General features: G+C 40.1%; 1 protein-coding gene across 1 annotated transcript in view; it reads right to left on the bottom strand.

Annotated features, from left to right (window-relative positions):
• The window catches only part of LGR5 (leucine rich repeat containing G protein-coupled receptor 5), a 96670-nt gene extending 76382 nt beyond the window's left edge, over positions 1-20288 (bottom strand). Inside the window, exon 1 of the mRNA XM_068935650.1 lies at positions 19838-20288. Coding sequence (XP_068791751.1) covers positions 19838-20058 — 221 coding nt within the window. The 5' untranslated portion in view covers positions 20059-20288. The remainder of the gene's footprint in view (positions 1-19837) is intronic.
• Between the last annotated feature and the right edge of the window lie 987 nt (positions 20289-21275).

Here is a 21275-nt window from a genome sequence, read left to right as displayed (position 1 = left end):
CAAATATCAAAAATTACAGGAACACATTCTTTGACAGCCAACAAAGAACAGTTAGGATGGTTAATAGTACAGAAAACAAAATCTTCATCTTAAAAGTAAGAATTAAAATTGAGGGATTTTGCAATGCACGGACTTCTGTAAGAGTATCTGAATGAGAACTGTTTGTCTGAGTAAAGACCGCAGGACTATGTCCTGGCATTTCATCATGTCTACATATTAATCATTTTATAGAGTAACTTAATCTCTTAAAGCTCTCTTCCAAGGCATCTTGACTTACACTTAAATGGAAGAATGGTTGGAGCCAAAGAAAACAGCTCCCCAAAAAAACTTAGCTGAGATACACCGTAGTGTAAATGCTGGAGCAACAGTCTCAGTTCAGGCTCATAGAACTACACAGCTGTTACATAACTGAACCAGGAGACAGGGATATCCAGCAGTGTTTTGGTTATGTGGACTTCGAAACCCTTCTCTTCATGATTTAAAGGTGGCCAGAGATCCAGACTTCAATTAACCAGTCTGTGAATTACTCCAAGGCAATTGCGAAAAAAGACACCAAAATGTCTTAGGAAATCAAACAGCATCCTCAGTGAACAGCAGATGTACTTTTTATGGAAAAGGCAAATCCCATGTAAAAGGGAATAGAACCTAAATACCCTAAACTTCATGTTAAAGTACCTTTCAGAAACTTTCAGCTGCATAGAATTATAGATCATGGTGTATAACGACATCCCAGCCCAAAAAACACCTTAGTCAGGGCCTCTCTTCTATGGCACCATCCTATTTTCAACTAACAATGCTTTCAGATGAGCCAAAAAGATGTACTTGCTCCCACCATTACAAATTTCTGCTCTTCTTTTCTTTATCCTTTTCAAAAACATGAAAGCATTGGACTGCTAATTACTTTTACCCAGCCTATAGGAAAATTAGTTTATCTTCTTGATCAAAGCAAATTAGGCAGATCATGACTGATTAGAATGCAACAGTAAAATCTCCATACTTTCTATTCCACCCCCTTTTCTCTCAGAAACAGGCCTGTGTCAAATATGTAGGTATTTCCCACGGCCAGTCTGGACTCTGCTTCCAACAGGCTCTGGGGCTGGGACAATGGTTCTTATACAGACACTAAAGTTCTTTAGTTCAGTCATTGTGCAAGGAAAGAACCGGTAACCCCTTAGCTAGCATTTGATGAAACATCTAGATTTACATATTTCCCTAATTGCATTTTTTGAATGTGAGTGCGATTTATCTGACTAGAGTTAAATGCCTCCTTTATTCTACTACCCAAAATACAGCTCTCTACTCTCCAGGCAGAACTGGTTTTGATCCCAGCGTTAAAACGTTCATTTTCACTATAGTGAGACAAAGCAATGTGTACCTTTACTTCTCAAAGCATGATCTGAAGAATGGCTCAGCTAGCTGCTACCAAGGTAGCTGCTGCATTATAAAAACAGAATATAGCTCCTTTTAAGTAACTTCTTGAAGCAACATTTTCCAACACTACAGCATTTTACTATTCATTTTTTACCCTTCATAGCCCATTTCCCTATAATTTGTGTTCTATGGCTTTAACAGATGAAAGCCAAGCTGTACTGCTACTTTATTTATAACCAATTACTATAAATTAACAGTAAATCTCACATTTAGCTCCATTTAAACATCACTATGCAGCTGCCCATTTGAAAATAAAATGGTTGCCTTCTTTCACTTCAGTGGGCACAATACAAAACATCCATTGAGCTTTTCCTTTATTGCAGCTGCCAATGCCCAGCCGACTTTTAACAAACCAACCAAGCGGAATAACAATGCAGCTGCAACATTTTATGGTATTTCTGTTAGTTCTCTTTTGAGACTGAAGGTGTTAATTAGGAATCAAAGAATACAACCCTGCCAGTTTTCTTTCACAAACTATACACTGGCCACTGCAGTTTTCAGAAGAAAAATAAATCTAATAAAGGGACAAAAATGTTGTTTGTCACACCAGTAACGTGTATTTAAGACCCCTTTGATCATGAGCTTTTTATGTAGTCTTCTTACGTAGCCTAGACAGGCTGAAAATATTTTTTCCTCTTTTCTCCTTTCTTTAGGCTTTTCTGAATACTGATTCTAGGGTTGTCTAAAAAGGTGAAAAACCCAATAGTTACTGGAATGCTTTACAGGTGAAAACAGCTTTCCTGAGCAAGCCAGCTTTAAATCAAATAATTATTGTTGACTTTTTTGATTTGAATATAAGGTGGTTTTAAATACAAATTCTATACTCCTATCATACTCTTTATTAGTTTTCTGTATCATTTAGTATTTCAAGCATCTTAAAAGATGCAGGAGTTCAATATTGAACACAATCTGTTTTGTGGAATCTCCTTTTAAATCATCAAAAATGGCAGTTTACACGATGTTGTAAACATCCCATAAACCACATCCATTAGATACCCAATTACATACATAAACTACACAATATAATCAATATTTTATCCTTATTAACCATAACTGTATTAGAGTATCATATATTCAAAGGTAACAGCATGAAGTCATTACCTTTACTCTTCAGTTAAAGTTTAAAACCTTAAAATAGGTTTATGAAGTAGCACCACTGAGAATCAGTCAAGCTTGCTAGCTTACCCAGCAAGAGCTTTCACTGTTAGATGCACAAATCATGCCAAAATCCATTAATCCTGCCAGAGAAAGGCAGGAAGAAGCTCTGGTTGTTGATTTAATGATAATGAATTGAACAGGCTCTTAAGGCTACCTGCAGAGTTTTCTAAACTGTAAAACAAATACTCAGTTTTAAGAAACACTTACTACAGCAGTATATATAGTGATTTTCTTGCCTCAGACACGATGTAGCAGAAGCAAGTTTGTAAAAGACAGCTCTATTTAGCTTGTAATACTTTGAAAACAGTTCTTTATCACGTCATATAGAGACTGTGATTATAAAACATAATGAGGCGAGTTGCTTTTTGGTAATTAAGAAACACAGAACTGTCTTGAGAATGCTAAAATACAGATCTTTGTAATGAACATAAGTTCTTATCAACATTGTCATACGGTACATCTCATGTAAAGGGCAGTCTCTGGTGGCTGTAGCATACACAAACACGGTGAGGTGATTCATTACTATAAATATACGTTTTCTTTAATGGCCCAAGTGTATCATTTCTTTACATTTCTGAATTTTAGAAAAGTGAAACACAAAATTAGAGACAGGTTAAAGTTTTTAAAAGCACAAACACGTCTGCCTTATCCATTTTTTTCTTTTTAAATAAAGTGATGTATGAGATGGTAACGTATTAAAGGTAACTGCCGTATTTTTATCTCAGTTTTACTTCTTTAACTGCAACAGAAAACTTCAATCATGAATGCTGCAGGAATTTCCTTTGACTTACGCATTAGTTGGGGATGCATACAAATGGCAGAATTTGCCTTAGTTTTCAAAATAAGCAATAGCAGCTGGGTGATGGTAGCGATTATTCCTTTTCTGCCTATGGAATAAAGTAAAAACAGCAAATATATTTGAAATTGGCTGCTGCAATCACTGTTTATAATGCTTATTCTGTTATTGTATTATAACAGTGCTGCAGCGTCAAAAGAAACGAAACTATGTTTGTAAAAAGATGTCAAGCAGATACATACAAGCTGTATCACTCTTCACAGGGTAATCATCACTAGGGTCTTGCAGCTAATGATTTGTTGATTTTCTGCTCCAGATTATATATTTCTTAGCTATGTCAGAGTAATGCGACATTTTCAACTGTAAGCCCGTATTTGATGAGTCTTCTTTCATTCTCTTAGGTATGTTCTTGTGTGGTCTGCAGGCAAAGGCTTGAGCGGAGCTTGCCGTTAAGCAGAAAAAATGTTTTACCTGTGATATATTGATGGGGTGGGGGGAGATTTTTTTCCAGTTTTGGAAAATAATTTTTTTTTTTAAAACACAGTCATAATTCAGAAATTATTTGGTGCATAAACTTCAAATTTGTTTGATTCACCAAATCAAGAAAAACTGCTCTGTGTGATTGTTTTAATAGGCTTGAAATTTTTCCTCTTAGTTCACTACTAAAATTTGAACTGCTGAAAACAAATTCAAGTTCTCTGAATATTTTAAACTTAGTTCTGTAAGTTTTGCTGAATTCTAGACTCAGCTAGAGTAGTCTGGAGAATTTATTTCGTACCTATTATAAGCAGCTACAATGAACTTTTCACAATACTGTGTTTATTCAACTGTACCCTACTAATCAAAGCAAAAGATTTTTGCTAATGAGCACCTGAACACAACTAAATCAAAGATGACAAAATCCCACCTTTATGGTAGGTTCTCTCTGTGCTCATTTCTGCCTCGCAAACTGCAGGGGTAGAAGAGTACCTGAGGAAACTTCCATCCCCTTTAGCTGTTCACCATACCCCCCTCAGTTGCCCCTGTCCCTTCAGCCATTTTTGTGGCTACATTCTAAACAGATCAGTAAAATGAGATATGTATTTTTTTTCTTAAAGACCAGAAATGTGTTTCTTTTTACATTGGATTATTTCAAAGATCTGCTTGGGAGCATAGTCCAATCAACGCAGCACAGCTGAAGGAGAAGCCTCGAGCACGAGGGTGAGAGGAAAAGCCAACAGGACCATCTTAAACTGTCTCTGTTGTTGAGAGATTCTTAATATGGAACCACGTTTCTTCTGAGTTTCCAATTCCAGTGTTCCAGAAAGTTCTGAGCACCATTTTCTTCTAGTTCTGTGGATTTAGAAGCTCAGATAGCAAAGACAGGCCATTCCTACTCAAGGAATTCAGCTACAGAAAGCAAGTTCCCTTCCCCGTGTCCTGCCCTGCTAACTGAAATCAGCCTTAAGCCAGGAGTGCAGGGAGTCAGCACACACTGGCCCCTTGGAAGTATGCTTTTGGTGGAGCACCTTTGCTTCTACATTGTTTTTCCTCATAAACCTAGCAAGTCCTAAATCTGATACCTTTTGTGGCTTGGAGGAAAGACCATTTTGGTTTCTTATGCTTTTCTATGAGGAGATCCTACGTTGATGGGACCAGAAGAGAATGTGGATAATTAAAACACATCAGAAAATAAAGCACAGAAAATAAGCTTGCCCTGCACTCTTCTGCTCTTTTTCACTCAATCAATGTTACAACATTTCATGGCCTGCTTTCCAATATAATCCATGGACCAAACCCAACATGTCCTCTCCATCTGCATTCTGTTCTCCTTTCAGGCGCAGTAACTGTAACAAAGGCCAAAACTGGCTTGCAGTCATATTTTTCTTTTTGGTAAGCAAAGAATTGGGAAAAAAAAACCAAATTCAACTTTCACTGAATTTTATTTGCACCAAGTTTTTTTGGTTTAGCTCATGAAATAGTTTTTCCTGAAGAACTCTAAAGAAAGAAAACTTTACCATAAGAGGGAAAAAAAAAAAAAAAAACAGATCAAGATTGATTAGTTTAGAGAGAAGATGAATAGGATGGTTGTGCCAAATTATGTACAATTAATGAAAGAGAAAGTCATTAAACTATACATATTTTTCCTCTTTACAATAATGATCAAAGAGATTCCTGTGATAATAAAGCTATTCTAATTTTATGGTTAAATTTTATTGTTTTTAAAAATGCTGTATTTGTATCTGTGAAAACTGTTGTCCTGAGGTAGATGAAAACAGTATTTTGACAGGATTCAGAAAAGGTACAGACAAGATGCTGTCAAAATGCTCTCAGAAATAAGAATATTCACAAGTATATTAAATATCATGGGCTACAAATATTTTCACTTATAACCTAACAGTTAAATATTCTCTGAAGCACGTAGGAGCAGCCACTATTGGAATGAGGTATTGATTTAATCATCTTGGTCTGATTCATTTTGCAGCCTCCTACGTTGCCGTTCAGAACACAGCCTGCCCAGTGGTTCAGTTCCAACCTTCCCCATTTCTGATTATTTTATAGTTCAGAGACTCTTTAATAATTTGACTCTATCTTACTAGAAATCTCAGTTCACAGTGATAACAAGACCACCCAATTTTCACCGCAGTTTTTTTGACAATGTCTATTTTCAGAAGCAGATGGACCTAGGAACATGATAGAAAACTAGCTAGTGATCTGAAGATTAGGTTTAGGCAGGCTGTTACGTGGCCGTTCTCTACTGCCTATACACTTGCAGTCATGCTCTTGCTTTTAATCAGTGTAGTTTTGCATAGGTTTGCAGATTTCCAGTGTGACTATGAGGCACACTTAGCATATAAGAATTGAGGTAAAACAAAACAAAAAAAAACTGCCAAACATATTAAGGTCCAAATATTTGCCAGAACCACTTTCCCAGCCTGCACACAAGTACACACAAACGTATTTGTGTGATTCACCAACTGTTACTTGCAAAGTAAACAGTCTTCTGATATCCGTTCTTCATCTTGCCACTTAATGTCTTAAAACGTGAGAGAGACATGTAATTCCAACTTGTTAGCTAGAAAAATCTTATGAAAATCTCCTCCTATATCTGGAAGAGTAAGTAGTGAAGCCTGAAAAAGCTTTTAGTTTTCTGGTGTGAGGCATCTCTTCCCCACTTTAACAGCTTAAAGATGGTAAAGACAGAGGCTGCAAAAGCTGTATAGGCACTTAAAAAGGTGCAGATAGCAAACACAGGCTTACTAGGCAGGGACCAGGCATTGCGCAGATAATATGGAGGCAATAATCCCCATATTTGGATTGCCTGGTATCACACCAGTCACATCATGACCTGTCTTTCCTTCAAACACAAACATGCTAGATCTGCACCTGTATTCAAAAGTAGGTAATGCCTAACTCCCATGAATATAAGGTATATTTTTCCTCAGATACAAAAGTAATCCGTAATAGAACCTCAAAAGCCTTTCTACCTTGACAGAAAGGAAGATTCAGAAACTGAGAAAAACTATATTAATTTCTATATCTTAATATATTTTACACGTTGTACTGAGGTAAGAGTTAATGAGTTTCTGTATGGAGCATCTGCACTGAATCAGCTGAAATTATTAGCATGCAGATGCTAGCCTTTGCACTAGTCTGCATTTGTTTTTGTCCCTGGAACACAGATAATAATATGTATAACAAATCTAATCATTTTACCAGAGACCTTTACTTAGAGCTAGCAAAGCTCATAGTTATCTAGTCAGCTCTTCTACATGTTAAAATTTAAGAATAAGATGTGTCTATTAAGATCCAAGAAAAGCCAACGATTTCAACTACAGCATTTATATATGAAGAAATTAATAGTTCTGTCAGCTCTCAGTCACTTTTAACAGAACTAGGGAACGGTGCTTCAGTGACTTCTCCCAGCTGAGGATCAATGCAAACGTGGCTCACTTGTCTGTAAGCAACCATCTCTCTTGGGACCAGAGAGACTACAGCATAAGGAAAACATCATCAGAAGCTGATGGAAGATACTTACATTTTTCTGCCTGACAATTCTGAATAGTAGAGCAGTTCCCAGGACCGCTTTTCTAGAAAGCGGCCTTAGGGTTTTTCTAATTTCATTGAGAGCTACGCTGCTGTCATAAATAGCCTATAATGGAAACTTTTTTAAAATGGCAATGTACCTCTACCTGCCCCTTGCAGACCCAGATTTTAGAAGGAGCATAAAATCTACTCCAATATCCCTTAGGAAATTGTTCTTAATATTTTTCAAGGTGTACTTTGTTTTTATCAGTTCTGTACCTCATGCTACTCTTTCAGTATTTAACAACCTTTTATTCATTTTAGAACATCACTCAGCCTCACTTATGCACTTTTATGGTGCTATCTCAAACTGATTTCTTACAGTGGAAAACCTAAGTATTATTTCATTACTCTTTTTGAGAAAACTGCAGGCCTACTCCCTGTCATGTTTTAAGACGTTGCTCTACAGCTTAACTTGTACTTTCATTTGTCTAGTCAGAATTTTTAATCCATCAATATTCAGCATCTAAAATATTATGTTAATGCAACTCTGTGCATCTCCCTTGTGGTTGGAGGGCTCTACAGTAACTTTTAAATTAGTTTATGATCTCATGCCAGCAACCTGGTGAGAAAAATTATTATGAAAATGAAACAAATCAAAAGATTATTAATAGGAAATAAAACTCCTAATTTCACATGAGCTATATTATCTATTATGATAGATGATAACCTAGAAGAAAAGACTGAAATAGATACCTAAATGTTGTGAGTGTGGAGAATGAAACACCCAAATCTTTGTGGGCTAAGATCAATCTCTGTGCACAGTTAAGTTACTTTGTTATACTTGCCCTCACAAGCTATTTAAAAAACTTTTTGTCTTTTTTAAACTAGAAGTGAAAGCATATATATAACAACATTGTTAAAATATTTATTCAAGAATGATATGCTCTGAAACAATGCTGCTGAATCATCTTAGTAATATACAACTTCAAAGCCTCTAAGTACTGAGAAATAGTCACCTCACATTTCATCTTTGTCAATGGTGCCAAGGCGAACAGAGAAAAATTTTGTTCTGTGTCATCCTCCCTACCTGGTGCAGCCCTGGGGTGTTTCTTTCAGGTCAGTTTACATAGACTTGAACCATGTGTTCCCAAAGTGCACGCAAGACTACTGCAGTAGCGACACGCCTGTTCCAATTGCTTCCAAGTGGACTGATTCGTAAGTCTGCCTGTTACACTGTTTGAAGACTTTTGTTTGTCTAGTAAGCGAGGAGATGCTCAGAGGTTTAAACAGTGTACAAATATACTAGCTGCTTTTTCACACAGCCTTCTTCTAAAGAGTCACATTGGACAGTACTGGTCCAAAGCATTTCATCGTGATGGACTTGCTGGCACAGAGGAACACTCAGATTAACATCTAAGCTTGGTTATAAATGTAAGTTTACCAAATATTTTAGTTGCTGGAATCCCTTCTGATAAACATCATCACATAACAGGAAGAGAAGTGATAGAAAGTTTATTCTGTGTGTAATTTTGTTTCACTATGTTATAGCTAGAAATGTATTTTATGTATCTTCAGTGCTCGTAGTGATATTACTGGCTGAAAGACCACACTTTCAGTGAGAGACACATCACTTTGCTGAGAAAGAACATTGTTTCTCTATGTCTTTCTGCTACGGCTAAGACATTCAGCTGTTTCCCAAATTCATATTGTTACCTGATGATACACAGAGTGCTTACTGTCATTTGGTCTAATCTTGATCAGTACATGTTTTTTGAACAGCCACCTTAATGCTGCCTTATAAGAGCTGTGAACACTTCTAATACACAAGCTCTCTATGCAGAGGTAATCAAATGAATATCTTTTACAGTTACTATCATCGTGTACTTAAGCAATTATTCATTCACCAAATAAGGAAAAACAAATCTGTTTGTGTACTTCATAGATGGCGATATTTGGATAAGAGTGAATAATTTCCCCTTAGATTAGACTCACCACAACCCAACAGAAACCTCTGCAATAAAACGAGTTGTGACATAGCAGGAGCTCAATCCACATAATCAAAAGGAGTTTCAGTTTATTCTGATAAGGGTTTATGAAAACTGATTATAAGCCAGTTCACTGAACTAGATTAAGCTAGCAGCATGTTGAGAGCATGCAGCATTTCCCTATATACTTCTCACAAAGAGATACAATACTGTAAATAGTACCAGCCAGTGATTCTGGATATTGCAAATTCCTTGTGACATCTGATGCTCTTATGACAGTCCCCCATAGTCAGACAGGCAGGAACATAGAGCTACATGACCGTAAGATGCTATATCCATGATTGATGATCAATGTAGAAAACAGACCACATCTGGCTTCAGGTTTACAGGACTCTTCAGATTGACTGGAGGCAGACACTGAAGGCAAAACAGCTGAGGCATTAATATGTGAAGAAATGTGATTTTGATAACTCTATTTGGCAGAATGGCTCTCTTTGTCTATAAGAAACGTAATGAATGTATCACAGTGCTGCGTAAGCATCCTCCACAAAAATCTGTTGCAGTTTTCACTGAATACTATCAAAAAAACCCCACTTTGAAAAACAAAAGAAAAATCCCACCTTCCTGAAACTGCTGGGAAGTCTGCACAGTTGACCACAACTCCTTTATATAACAAAAGTCTCCTGGCACAGTCTACATGCTGACATAAACAACACAATAATGATCACTTGGCTGTATGTTTAAAAGCCTTTTTTCCCTAAAAACAATTTTGACTTTTATTTGTTTCAGGAAGACAAACACCCTGAACAGCAATAACATATAAGAAGCTGTTAGAGTTGGCACATTTGTGAAACGAATTTAAGTAAATGCTTCATTTTAATGATATTATTTAATGCTTTCCTGTAATCTTCAAATTTTTCAAACTAAATTTATTTTAGCAGTACCAATACCACAGAACCAAGTTAGCTCCCTTAGTAATAAGCAGAGCACAAAAAAACCCCTAAAGTCTCTCTTGGCATAAGTCCATTAAATTACACACACACAGTTACATGCAGAGATTAATCTGGCAGTAAGTCTTTTTTCCTCCATTCCCTCTAGAAATATCCCACCCAAACAGCCCTCAAAATACTTCCCCTACAAAGTTCTTTCACATACATATGTTCCTACACATTGGCATTTTCTATCCCAGATGAAAGACATTTTCCCCTTACCTTTTGAATTCAGTAAGCATTTTATTCTAAAAACACTTATTTCGTGACTTCAAGAACTTGTTCAGCTATATTTTAAGTTGTCTCTGGCCTTCAGGTAGGTAAGTAGCATGTTTCAAGATACTTGTCCTGCCCTTCCCTTTCCCATCTTCTGCTTGGATAGGCACCAATAATGTCCTGGCACTCAGCAGTTCACACTGCTCTATGTATGTACAGGCAACAGGTAAAGACATATAGCCTCCATACACTTGAGGTGCTCAGAGCTTTTCCATACACTATCCTCAGGATCGTGAGCTCCACACTGTCCCTTATTCAGTGCTAGCCCCAAATAACACCATGTGAACCCCTTATTTTGCTCCAAATTACTTTTTCACAGTGCCCCATACTTAATTTTTAAAAAACACCTAGTGGCAGTACTGCAAACCCATACTCCCTACTCCACCACAACCATACTTAGGTGTTATGCTATCTCTGCTGGGGCCAGTTAGTCACAAATGTGACAGGTAATAGCCATGTCAAGATAACTGTACCCTATACAGTAAGACTAAACTGCAAACCTGTGAGGGTAAACTGTGATTTGCATTAGTGGCACTTCCCCTGAGGGTTTAAAAACTGGTTGAGCCGCCTGATGAGATCCACATTTCACTACTCTGTAGCACCAGCACCGATGGGCTCCCAAGCTACATGGCATTCCTCTCTTCACAATGCACTTTTTGCTCCTCTGTTAATCTTCCTGTAACTGTGTGTGCCTGTTGCAGGTAAAAGTCAACACGTTGAGGCTTTATGTGGGGACACTATCAGACTGGAATTTACTCCCTGAGACCCTTGTCAGGTCACAGGGTTGAATGTGCACTTTTCTTGGCCCTTTTCCAAATCCTTGTCTTTGCGCAACTTCAGCATGAATTCAGGCAATACTTCCGTATTGCACCAAGCATATGGAACCTGTATTTTCTTGTCCGCAGGTCAAATACTGTTTTCAGGTGCCTGTGTGGATTTTACTTGTTTCAATAAGAACCTTACCTAACAGAGAGTTCAGCCCATGAAGATAGCTGTGAGCAAAACCAAAAAGCAGATATCCTTAAGAAGAGAAGAAAATCCTTTGGGATTTCACCTTTATGTCATAGTCATAATTAGCACCTCATTAAGTGTTCGTAATCTACTGATCTCCACATTTATCAGCTACTACCAAATTAGTCAACTCAGATGTAGATAGCTGTCTCAATCATCATGTAAGTATATAGAGTAAGAGTACAGAAAAGTTGAGTGACTTAAAGTTTAAAGTTGTAAATTATTCTATTATGGTAGCATGGAGTAGAACCCAAAGGTCTTGCTACCTAGATCCTGGCCGTAACTACCTAGCCATTCTCCCTCTTCCCAGAAGCAGTTTACATTTGTTCCTGCCCTTTCTTTACGCATCTAAGATGGCAACATCTGTGAATCAGGGCATTTAAGGAGCTTTGGATTCTATGACTACATGAGGATGAATCTCACTTCCCTCAATTTTATTTCTGGGCAATGGATAACCTGTTCTGCCCTCTACCACATATACAAACACAATCTCATCACATGTGAGACCAACAGCAGAAGGATTTAATTTCTGAGGCAGCCCTCTAAGCCAAATTGATCAGTGATAAAAGACTCAAAGGCCAGTTACTCATCAAGGTGGTTCAGAACAGGTAATTTTCTGTGATGGCTGAGAGCAAGCTTTGACTTATCTTACTTGTTTCCTTTGCCAGCTATGACCTACTTTTCCCCTTGGGGTACACAGAGACTCATTTACAGACTCAGTGAATACCAGATCAGTGCAGTTACACTTCCCTTAATGCTGACATCATCTCACATCTGTTCTCTCATTCACTTAGTCTAGCATTTATATTATCACAGGATCCAGAAGACATGGTACTACCGGCATCATAAGATGCCTACTGCTGCAGAAACAGGATTAGAGAAATTTTATTTCTGTGCAACACCAGTGCAATAATGTTCTTCCTCAGGCAAAGTAGAATGAAGTATTTTGTAAAGGAACTAACAAAAAAAGAAAAAAAAAAAGGAAGAAAATGCAGAACTAGTAATACCAAATATCATCTTTACCTCCGTCCACCTTCATAAATAACAGCATAAAATTACTGCATATTTCTTATGGGAAAAGCAATACGATATGAGGACTAAAAAAAAAAAACCATGGAGACTGAAAAGGTCAAATTTATACACCACTGTTATACAAATCAAGTCCCAATCCTGCAAATACTTTTGCACGTGCTTAAGTTCGGCAACCTTAGTAAGCAGAGCTACTCTCAATAAAAATGGAAGTTTCTATTCAAGTGTCTGCAAATGAAAGAGGAGATTTTGTGTGGTGGGAGCTTTGTTTGTTTGTCCTACACTGTGCAGATAGGCTTTGAGCAAACTAAAGATATATATATATATATAAAAATAAATATACATCTCCACACACACCTTACCATATCTCCTGTACAAAAAGAAGGCATGTACCTTTGTACTAGGCAAAATGGTATGTCAATTTGTAATAACAAATAAGGCTTTAGAGATTACTTAATTGCTCTTAATACTGTGGGAAAACAGTGCTATTCAAATTAAATTAATATATGTTTTAAATCAGATTTCAAAATATTTTGAAATATAGGCTTTTAAATGATTTATCATAAATATAATGCTTCACCAAGCTGTGTTAAGAGACAGTGTGGCAGAACATCTTGGTGAAACCATTCCACACAAATGAGTTCATTTTGGGGGAAGGGGGTAATTGTTTTCAAATTACACAAGGCCTTAATCCTACAAACATTTGCACATGTGATTTCAGTGGAACCATTCCTGACACTGAAGTTAAGTATCTGGATAAGTATTTGCAGGACTAGAGCCAAATTATACAACTGGGCCTAAACTAAGAGCCCATTTGTTACCAATAAAATCTTAATTTAGGAGTGGTTGATTATTGTAATTATCACTGTTAGATAACACTAGCCTTCAGCATAATTATTTTTTGTGGTAGCGTCTAGTCATAAGAGTGCAACTTCTCCTTTCTGGCATGGAACATAGGGCTATGGTCACTTCCCCCAAACCCAGACGCTCATTGCTAAAAAAATAATAAAATATAGCAAAAGAGTAAAACTGGAAGCTGATGCAGAATGCACTGCCTCAGCAAATGCCTTATGAAGCTAGGGACATATCGTACTAATTCCTAGTGATCGGCATTGCTATCCCATTTCACTCTTGCATGGGGTTCAAGGTATTGCTGGTGCCTACTATGACACTAGCTGGCTTGTGCTCCATCAGCTTGAGTAATCACTTCTCCGAGCAGCAGCTGATGGCATCTAAATGGCAAAGATGCTCCAGGATGGCACTTCTGTGAGGGTGCTGCTGCTTTAATGTTCATTCCTAAGTCTCTAATTCAAACAATTCGAGCTGTTGCCAGTAGACGCTTAGAAAAAAAGCGGGCTTCTTGGGAATAAAAGTAGGGATACCAGGAGTCACTATCACATATAGAACAATCTGTGCATCGCTTGTCTTAGTTTTGTGATTTTCTTTGAATTCCCTATACCAAAAGAACCAAGAGGGTAGCATTCCTTCAACAGGTAACAATAACATCAATTCAAGTCCTACCCTTCTTCAACTGCATTTCTTTCTTTTATAATTCTCCAGGCATGAAACTTCTCACACCTGATCAGTAAAATTGCACAGAAGTTACTCAGGCCTTCTCAGCAAAGAGTACCGAGCACGGAGTATAGGGATTTGCCACATGAATTGCTAAATCCCTGAAGAGTAGGCATGCTTTGATCACATCTCATTCTTTCTAAAGAGGCTGGGGTATTTTCCTTTAGCTCAAGCCTAAAGCTGTTTTAGTATGTCAAAAACACCACATCATGTTCTGCCCTCAGTCAGTTTACTCAGAGCCAAAGGAACCACACCTTATCCACCATGATTTTCACTGGGGGAGTGGGGTGGGGTGGGGGAAGAAAAATCAGATCTGCTGCACACTTCAAGGAAATAAATCAGGGAAAACACCATAAACTATAAGAGCATTTAAAAGATCAATAAAAAATTAAGAAAGCAGTGCATATGGATGAAATACTATCTTTGGCCAACAAACATAGAATAGAAGAAAGCAACCTGGACTGTAAAGTTCATAGTAATTTTAAGCATTTGAAAGACAAAACACATTGGAGAAAAGACTGGATTAACAAGGGAGCACTTGAGGAAAGTCTAATCTCTGCTGGCATGCTGTCTGGGAAGGTCAGCCCAGTGCACACGTTCTCAGCTGGAGTCAGGCTCCCTCTGCCCAGCCAATTGTCCTATGCACTTCAGATACCAAGCCAAATTGAAGGTGCCTTCACCCTGCCAGCTCCTTATATTCTACTAGCTTAAAGACAGCTTCCTTTCCCCTGTCAATTTATGCAGTGTTTCCACAGAGCAATCGCTACAAAGGAAAGAGGTAGTGTGTGTGAGTGCCTTTTTTTCCCCTCCCAAGCAGCACAAGGCTCTTTAGAAAGCAGTGCAAAGACTTATTCTTTAGCATGGTATCGTCAAGTGGAAAGGGTGACATTCCCCTCTTAAATGCAGTTTTAATCCATTAAAAAAAAAAAATTCTCATTTTGTGAACACAAACTTTGAATTGGTACATTGTATTCTGAAATTAAGGCAAGTCCTTTGAAAACTGTCATTTATACTTAAAACAGATTGTGACTTCTTCAGTCTTTTGCACCTCCATTTTATCTATGCCTATGTTTAACCTCCATATACCTCCTATGGCCAAGAGTAGAGAAGAATTTGCCTCGTTTTCTTCTCAAAGACGGGTTTATCACTAAGTTCTAATTCAGATTCACCTTCATCCTTAATTGGAACAAAAGTCAGCTTATTCACTGAAATCACATGGCAATCATTTAATTCAAGCAGAAAGGAGAAAAATGTTTTAAAAAGTACTTCTTCTACCTAGCTACAAACGTCATAAGGTAGGTATTTTACTAGCTACCTAACACCTACACCTTATCAATGGATCTAGAAGTTGTAAGCTTATAAAGCTTGCTCCTGCATAAAAAGATACCTTGCTATTTGATCTCTTTGGGAAAACCTGCAATCCCTCCCAACGTATCTTAGACGTAGAGAGGTAGGCAAGACTGAGTTAGCATTGTGAGACTGGAATGAAATAATCTATATTTTCCCCAAAGAGTTGGTCTTAATGCTTTGGGGTATTCCTCTGACACAGAAACAACCAACTTCTATTTCAGAAGTGTTGTTAACTTCTGCAAATATACAAAAAAAAATTCCAAGTTTTGTGTCCTTTTTTTCTTTTTACTGCTCTTAAACATTTTCTAACATTAAAAGCTGAGAATACGCTTTACAGGAATAATTATCATCAAATACATTATTATGGAAACAAGTGAAGTGGAAGGCCAACATTCTGAAGTTTATTGGAAGAAGAATACGTTAAAAACCCTGTAATATGTGGTGATTTCATGTTCGTAGATTTTACTGCAATGCAATCACTGTTATCATAGTTTTGGAAAATAATTTCTTCTTAAGAAATTATTTCTAGAAACAATTAAAAGTCATAGGAATCAGATTTTTCCAAATGTTACAAATACCATGCATATTTATGAAGTATTCCAGATCAAACTTTTCAATGCAAATAGCACTTAACCCAAAATAACTAATTAATTATAAAGGAAAAGGTAACCTACCATATGCTGCAATACTTTCACATGTATGCATACACAAATGACAATTTAAGGTGGTAACATTATGAAAAATATTCCACTTAAGAGTTCCACAAAAACCTCACCAACCAAAATCACTGAAGGTTTTTGTTTGCAAAGAATGCGGCATTTGAGCTATTAGATAGCACCGGTATTTGTAATTCAATTCACTTTTCTGCATTATCCAGGCATGTAACAAAGACCCTCAAAATCTTTAGGAGCTATCTTTCATTTTGTTATTACATGAGAAATGAAAAACAGATTTTTTTTAAATACTTGTCATACTAAATATTCTTAAATAGGAGTTGACTGATTTTACACTATTTTTAATGAGTAATTATTTAAGAGAAGTAGGGTGAGCCTGTGGTTAAAGAATGAAGTTAAGATAAGGCACCCTGGCTTTAATTACTGGCTTTGTCATAAACTTACCTCTAACTTTGAACAAGCCATTCTTTGCCTCAGTTTTCCACATCACAGTAAATGGTAATAATTCTTCACTAACTCACAGGCATGATTTGAGAATTAATGAGGGTCCCATGTGCAAAAGACTTGTAGATACCGGCTTCTTCCTTTCACTGTGCACTGATAGGAAAGTGACATGGTCTTAATTTGAAACAGAGAGCCAATGCTGCCCTTCATCAGCACACGGAATTCACATTAATGTCAACAAGAACTACATATATAGAGTACGTTATTTAGCTTAAAAGTAAATGAAAAAGGAATGGAAAGAAATTCCTAGATTCTCTTCTACTGTTTTTCTTAGAAGGTCTAACAGTTCATGGCAGCATATACGTAAACATGAATAAAAATATTTTTGATGGGGAGGGAAGAATTGCTGTCTGGGAATTTAAATGGGAATGCAGAAATGTGTAACAGGTCCATCTGTAGATTTCATTTAGCTCTACTGCAGAAGCATATCATACCATCATATAAAACATACACAATTCAGTCACTGTAATGTATCATGGTCTACTAACTGCATGCATCTGCCTCAACATAAAACAAACTTTAATTGACTTTTCACTTAATTTTTTCACATGATTTCCAGTGCACACCAAGAAATCACTTATCTTTCTTTCCCCATGTAACTGTCCAGATATGATAAGAATGACAGACACTTAAAAAAAAAAAAATTAAAAGCCCAAACTTCACAGAAGACAATGCCACAAACTGTTACTGGCCAGAACCGTACACTATACAAGAAGAGAGTCTACTGGAGAAGCATTCTTTTGCTGGAAAGGGAGCCAATGTGAGCACGTAGTTTTAAACTCCTGCTTTGTTCTGAAGTAAGAATTGTCACCATGGAAAGAGATACTTCTATTCTACTGGAAAAAAATATATATATCTGGAAAAATATCTATATGAAGAAGCATATCGTTGGCCACTATCATGCTCAAGCAGGAAAACACCTCTGTAACAAGCAGGCATGTTTTAAAGTTTGCCATTGCTTAACCATCTAAAGAAAATGAGACTTGACAGTTCTTTATGGAAGGAGGGCATGGAGAGCTACAGCTCTGCATAATTAGGCAATAATTAATCAATCCAAAGAAAACAGCCTGGTACATTTGGAAAAGGGTAAATGTAGCTGCCTATGTGTATGCACCAGTCTTTTACACACTTGACTGGAATACTGCACGTATACAGTATTGGTCCTTTAAAAGTCCTCCTATCCTGCAGTGGAGTGTTTACACTTCAGGGTGTATGCTACTGAACAGCACAGAGTTCTTCACTGGAAAAAGACATTCCCCTGCTGAAGGACAAGAGGATTTAAAAACAAAAGTGTGGACCAGACCACCACCGTCCCACTGCAGAAGCAGGTTGCTGGAGGTATATAGCTTTTAAACAGCAGCAGTCCACGGCAGTGGTGTCTTGGCATCATCATGCACATCTGTATTCTCTTTATAAAACTGCTGGCCCCCAAAAGTTTTTCCAGTTATAGCTTTTCTCCAAGAAACCATGTATTTGGGGCATCTACTTCTTGACACAGGTTAAGTCTGTGTTTGTAACTTCATTACCTGTTTTTCTCCCTGAAGCACCAGAAAGCGTTAAAAAGCATCCTCGCACCCCAAATCCTCACCTGCTGCTTCTGAAACCAGTGGCACATTTCATGCACGTCTTAAAGTCTGTGTCTGGATTGCGTATGGCCAAAACTCTGCTCTGCTTTAAATGGTCATTCAGTAACACTGACTCTTGCTTGTTAACATTACTAAAAATGTTGACTCTGAAATGTTCACAATAAAATAAGCTAAAATTGATCTCAAGATCAATTTCAGCTGAATATTTACATACACAGTATTTTAAAGAGTGTTTCAGTTGCATATTGTCTTTCTAAACCAATGCTATCTTCACTAACCTAAGCCTTCTCCTAACATATACTTAATACTTACATTTTATTGGTTGCACTGCATTTCTACCTTGTCTACATTGTCAAGTTTTTCCTCTTAGGAAGGCCATTTCTAGTTTAGTTTCATCCACTTTCTTAGCTGCAACATATGTTTTCTTATATCCTTCTTTGAAGTATGGTATTAAGGGAGAATTGAGTTCAGAATTACCTCTCTGGTACCACACACACATAATCCCTTGAAAGCATCTTTACAGTAACCATAGCAGCAAGCATGCCAACCACATGTCAAAACATATGGATGGACAAACACATTCAGATACTGATACACTTTACACTGGGTATGCAGGATAAGGATTAAATTAACAAGTTCTGGGGCATATAACCACCAAGAAGTGTATTAAATCGGTAAAAAAAAAGACAGTAAAATAATGATTTTTGCACAAAATCCAAGAGAGGCGAAAACATAACCTCTCCGCCAAAAAGGCAAGAAAGAAACAAAATTCCCCCGCAGGTTTTTTGGTTACAGAGCGGTTCCCCCCCCCCCCACCTCCTCCCCGTTCTCGCCGCCCCCGTCCCAACAAGCCGTAACGCAGCGCTGCGGAGATGCAGGAGAGGCTGCAAGGCGGCGGGGATGCGCCGTGCGCTGCCGACGGGCGGGCGGGCGGGCGGGCGCGGGGCACAGCCACCTGCCCGGCGCGGCGGCACGGCGGCGGGCTCGCAGCGCGGGCCGCCCCCTGGGAGCTGGCTTTATTTACTGCCTTTCCTCAACCCGGGGCGGGGGAAGAGATCTGTTAAAGATTAAATCATCAACAGCCGCAGTTCAAAGCCCTGTCCCGGGAAGTAAAGGTGGAGATAACGTCCCTGCACATCTAATCAAGGTTCTGCCGTTGCAATCGCTTTTAATTACCCTCTAAACGGCACATCACACAGCGGTCCTCCAGGCACCGCACCGGGCACCGAGATAGCCAGACACCCATAAACGCTTTACAACCCGCCCGCTGATCAAAAAGCGATATTAGAAACTTATTTGAAGTCGGGTGTTTTCTAGGCAGCGCTGCGGCAACGCACCGACCCCGCACACCTCCTGTCACCGCCGGGGGGGCCGGGCCGGGCCGGACCCTCCTGCCGGGCCGCCCCGCCGCGCACGGCCGCGGTGCCCCTTCCCCTCCCCGGCCCGCCCGCCCGGTGCCCCCACTTACAGGTAGGAGGTGAAGACGCTGAGGTTGGCGGGCACCGCCGTGAGCCCCAGGTCGGAGCAGTCGGCGCGGACCAACACGCCCTCCTGCTCGCAGCGGCAGGGCGCCGGGCAGCCCCGCGGGCGCTGCCCGCCGCCGCCCCGCGCCCCGCGCCGCAGCCCCGGCAGGCAGAGGAGGAGGAGCAGCAGGAGGAGGAAGGCGCGGGCAGCGCCGCACGTCGCCATGGGAGCCCGGGGGTGCCTAGAGCCGCGGGGCGGCCGCTCTCCTGCCCCGCGGCGCGGCGGGGGCGAAAGGCGGGCGGCCGGCTCGGCTCGGGGAGCTGCTGCTGCGGCCGCCGCGCCGCTGTCTGTGGTAGCATCTCAGCTTACACGCTGCTTTAAAGCCCTGGAGCCGGCACCGCGCGCCCGCTGACGCCGCCCCAGCCTTGCCCGCCGCAGCCCGCGCCGCCGTGCGAGCGGGCGGGCGGGGGCGGCCGCGGGCCCGGCGGGCGGGGAGGCGGGGGGAGGCCTCGCGCCTCCCCGCCCTCGCTGCCTGCCTGCCTGCCTGCCTGCCTGCCTGCCTGCCGCCTGGCGGGCCGGCGGCCGCGGCGCCGTGGGGCTCCCGTCAGGGCCGGGGGGCGCGCCGTGGACGGTTCTGGAAGGCGGTGGGACGGGCGGGAGCCTCCCCTCCCCCCCTCCGGCGTTTTGAATTCGGAGCGTCGGTTGGCGCCGGGGGGGGGGGGGATGCGCGGTGCCGGGTGGCCGTTGGGGTGGGGGGAGTAAGGGCCCGCAGGCGGCCGTGTGTCCGGCGGTGTCTCCGCGCCTGGGTGCTCTTTGGGGCTGCAGAGGAGGTCTAACCCAGACGGTGATGCCTGTTCCTCCTGCGTCGCCGGGGAACAGTCCCTACACCGCGAGCAATCGTGGGCTTGACAGTTTTAAGAGATTACGATCCACTCTTTTCCCTTACTCCCACTCAGTTAAATCACAGGCTTGCCGACAGGCAGCAGTTTTCCAAGGAGAGTTGCTGCCGAGGGAAGGGAAACTAACCTTGCAGCAAAGCTACCAGTGGAAGCTCTGTAGCTGCTGTCCCTCACCCAGCTTCTTGCCAGAGGTTTCCTCTTCTCCAGGCTGTGCTAAATGCGGAAAGAGGCTTTCGTGCAGCTCTTCTGTAACTCTTCTGTAACCAAAGCCATTGGTGAGGGAAAGGTGAGGATGGCCATTTTTAAAACTTTTTTCCCCTCCCCTTTATCTGTTCCTAGTGCCAACAAGTCCCAGACTTGACTCTAGCTACCAGTTTAAGAATCAAGCCCCAGCCCCAGTCCTGTTTAAATTGGTGACTAAATGATTGGTCAGGGTACTGGGTATGCACTGGAGAGTATTAGAGGTTTGCTGCTAGGCTGTCTTTGAATTTACAAGTAAGTCTGAAATGAGAGCCTAATGAAAAGGTTGTAAAATATATCCCT

The sequence above is a fragment of the Struthio camelus genome, chromosome 1, assembly GCF_040807025.1.
Source record: "Struthio camelus isolate bStrCam1 chromosome 1, bStrCam1.hap1, whole genome shotgun sequence".
NCBI lineage: Eukaryota > Metazoa > Chordata > Aves > Struthioniformes > Struthionidae > Struthio > Struthio camelus.
This window is presented reverse-complemented; position numbering and strand designations above follow the sequence as displayed.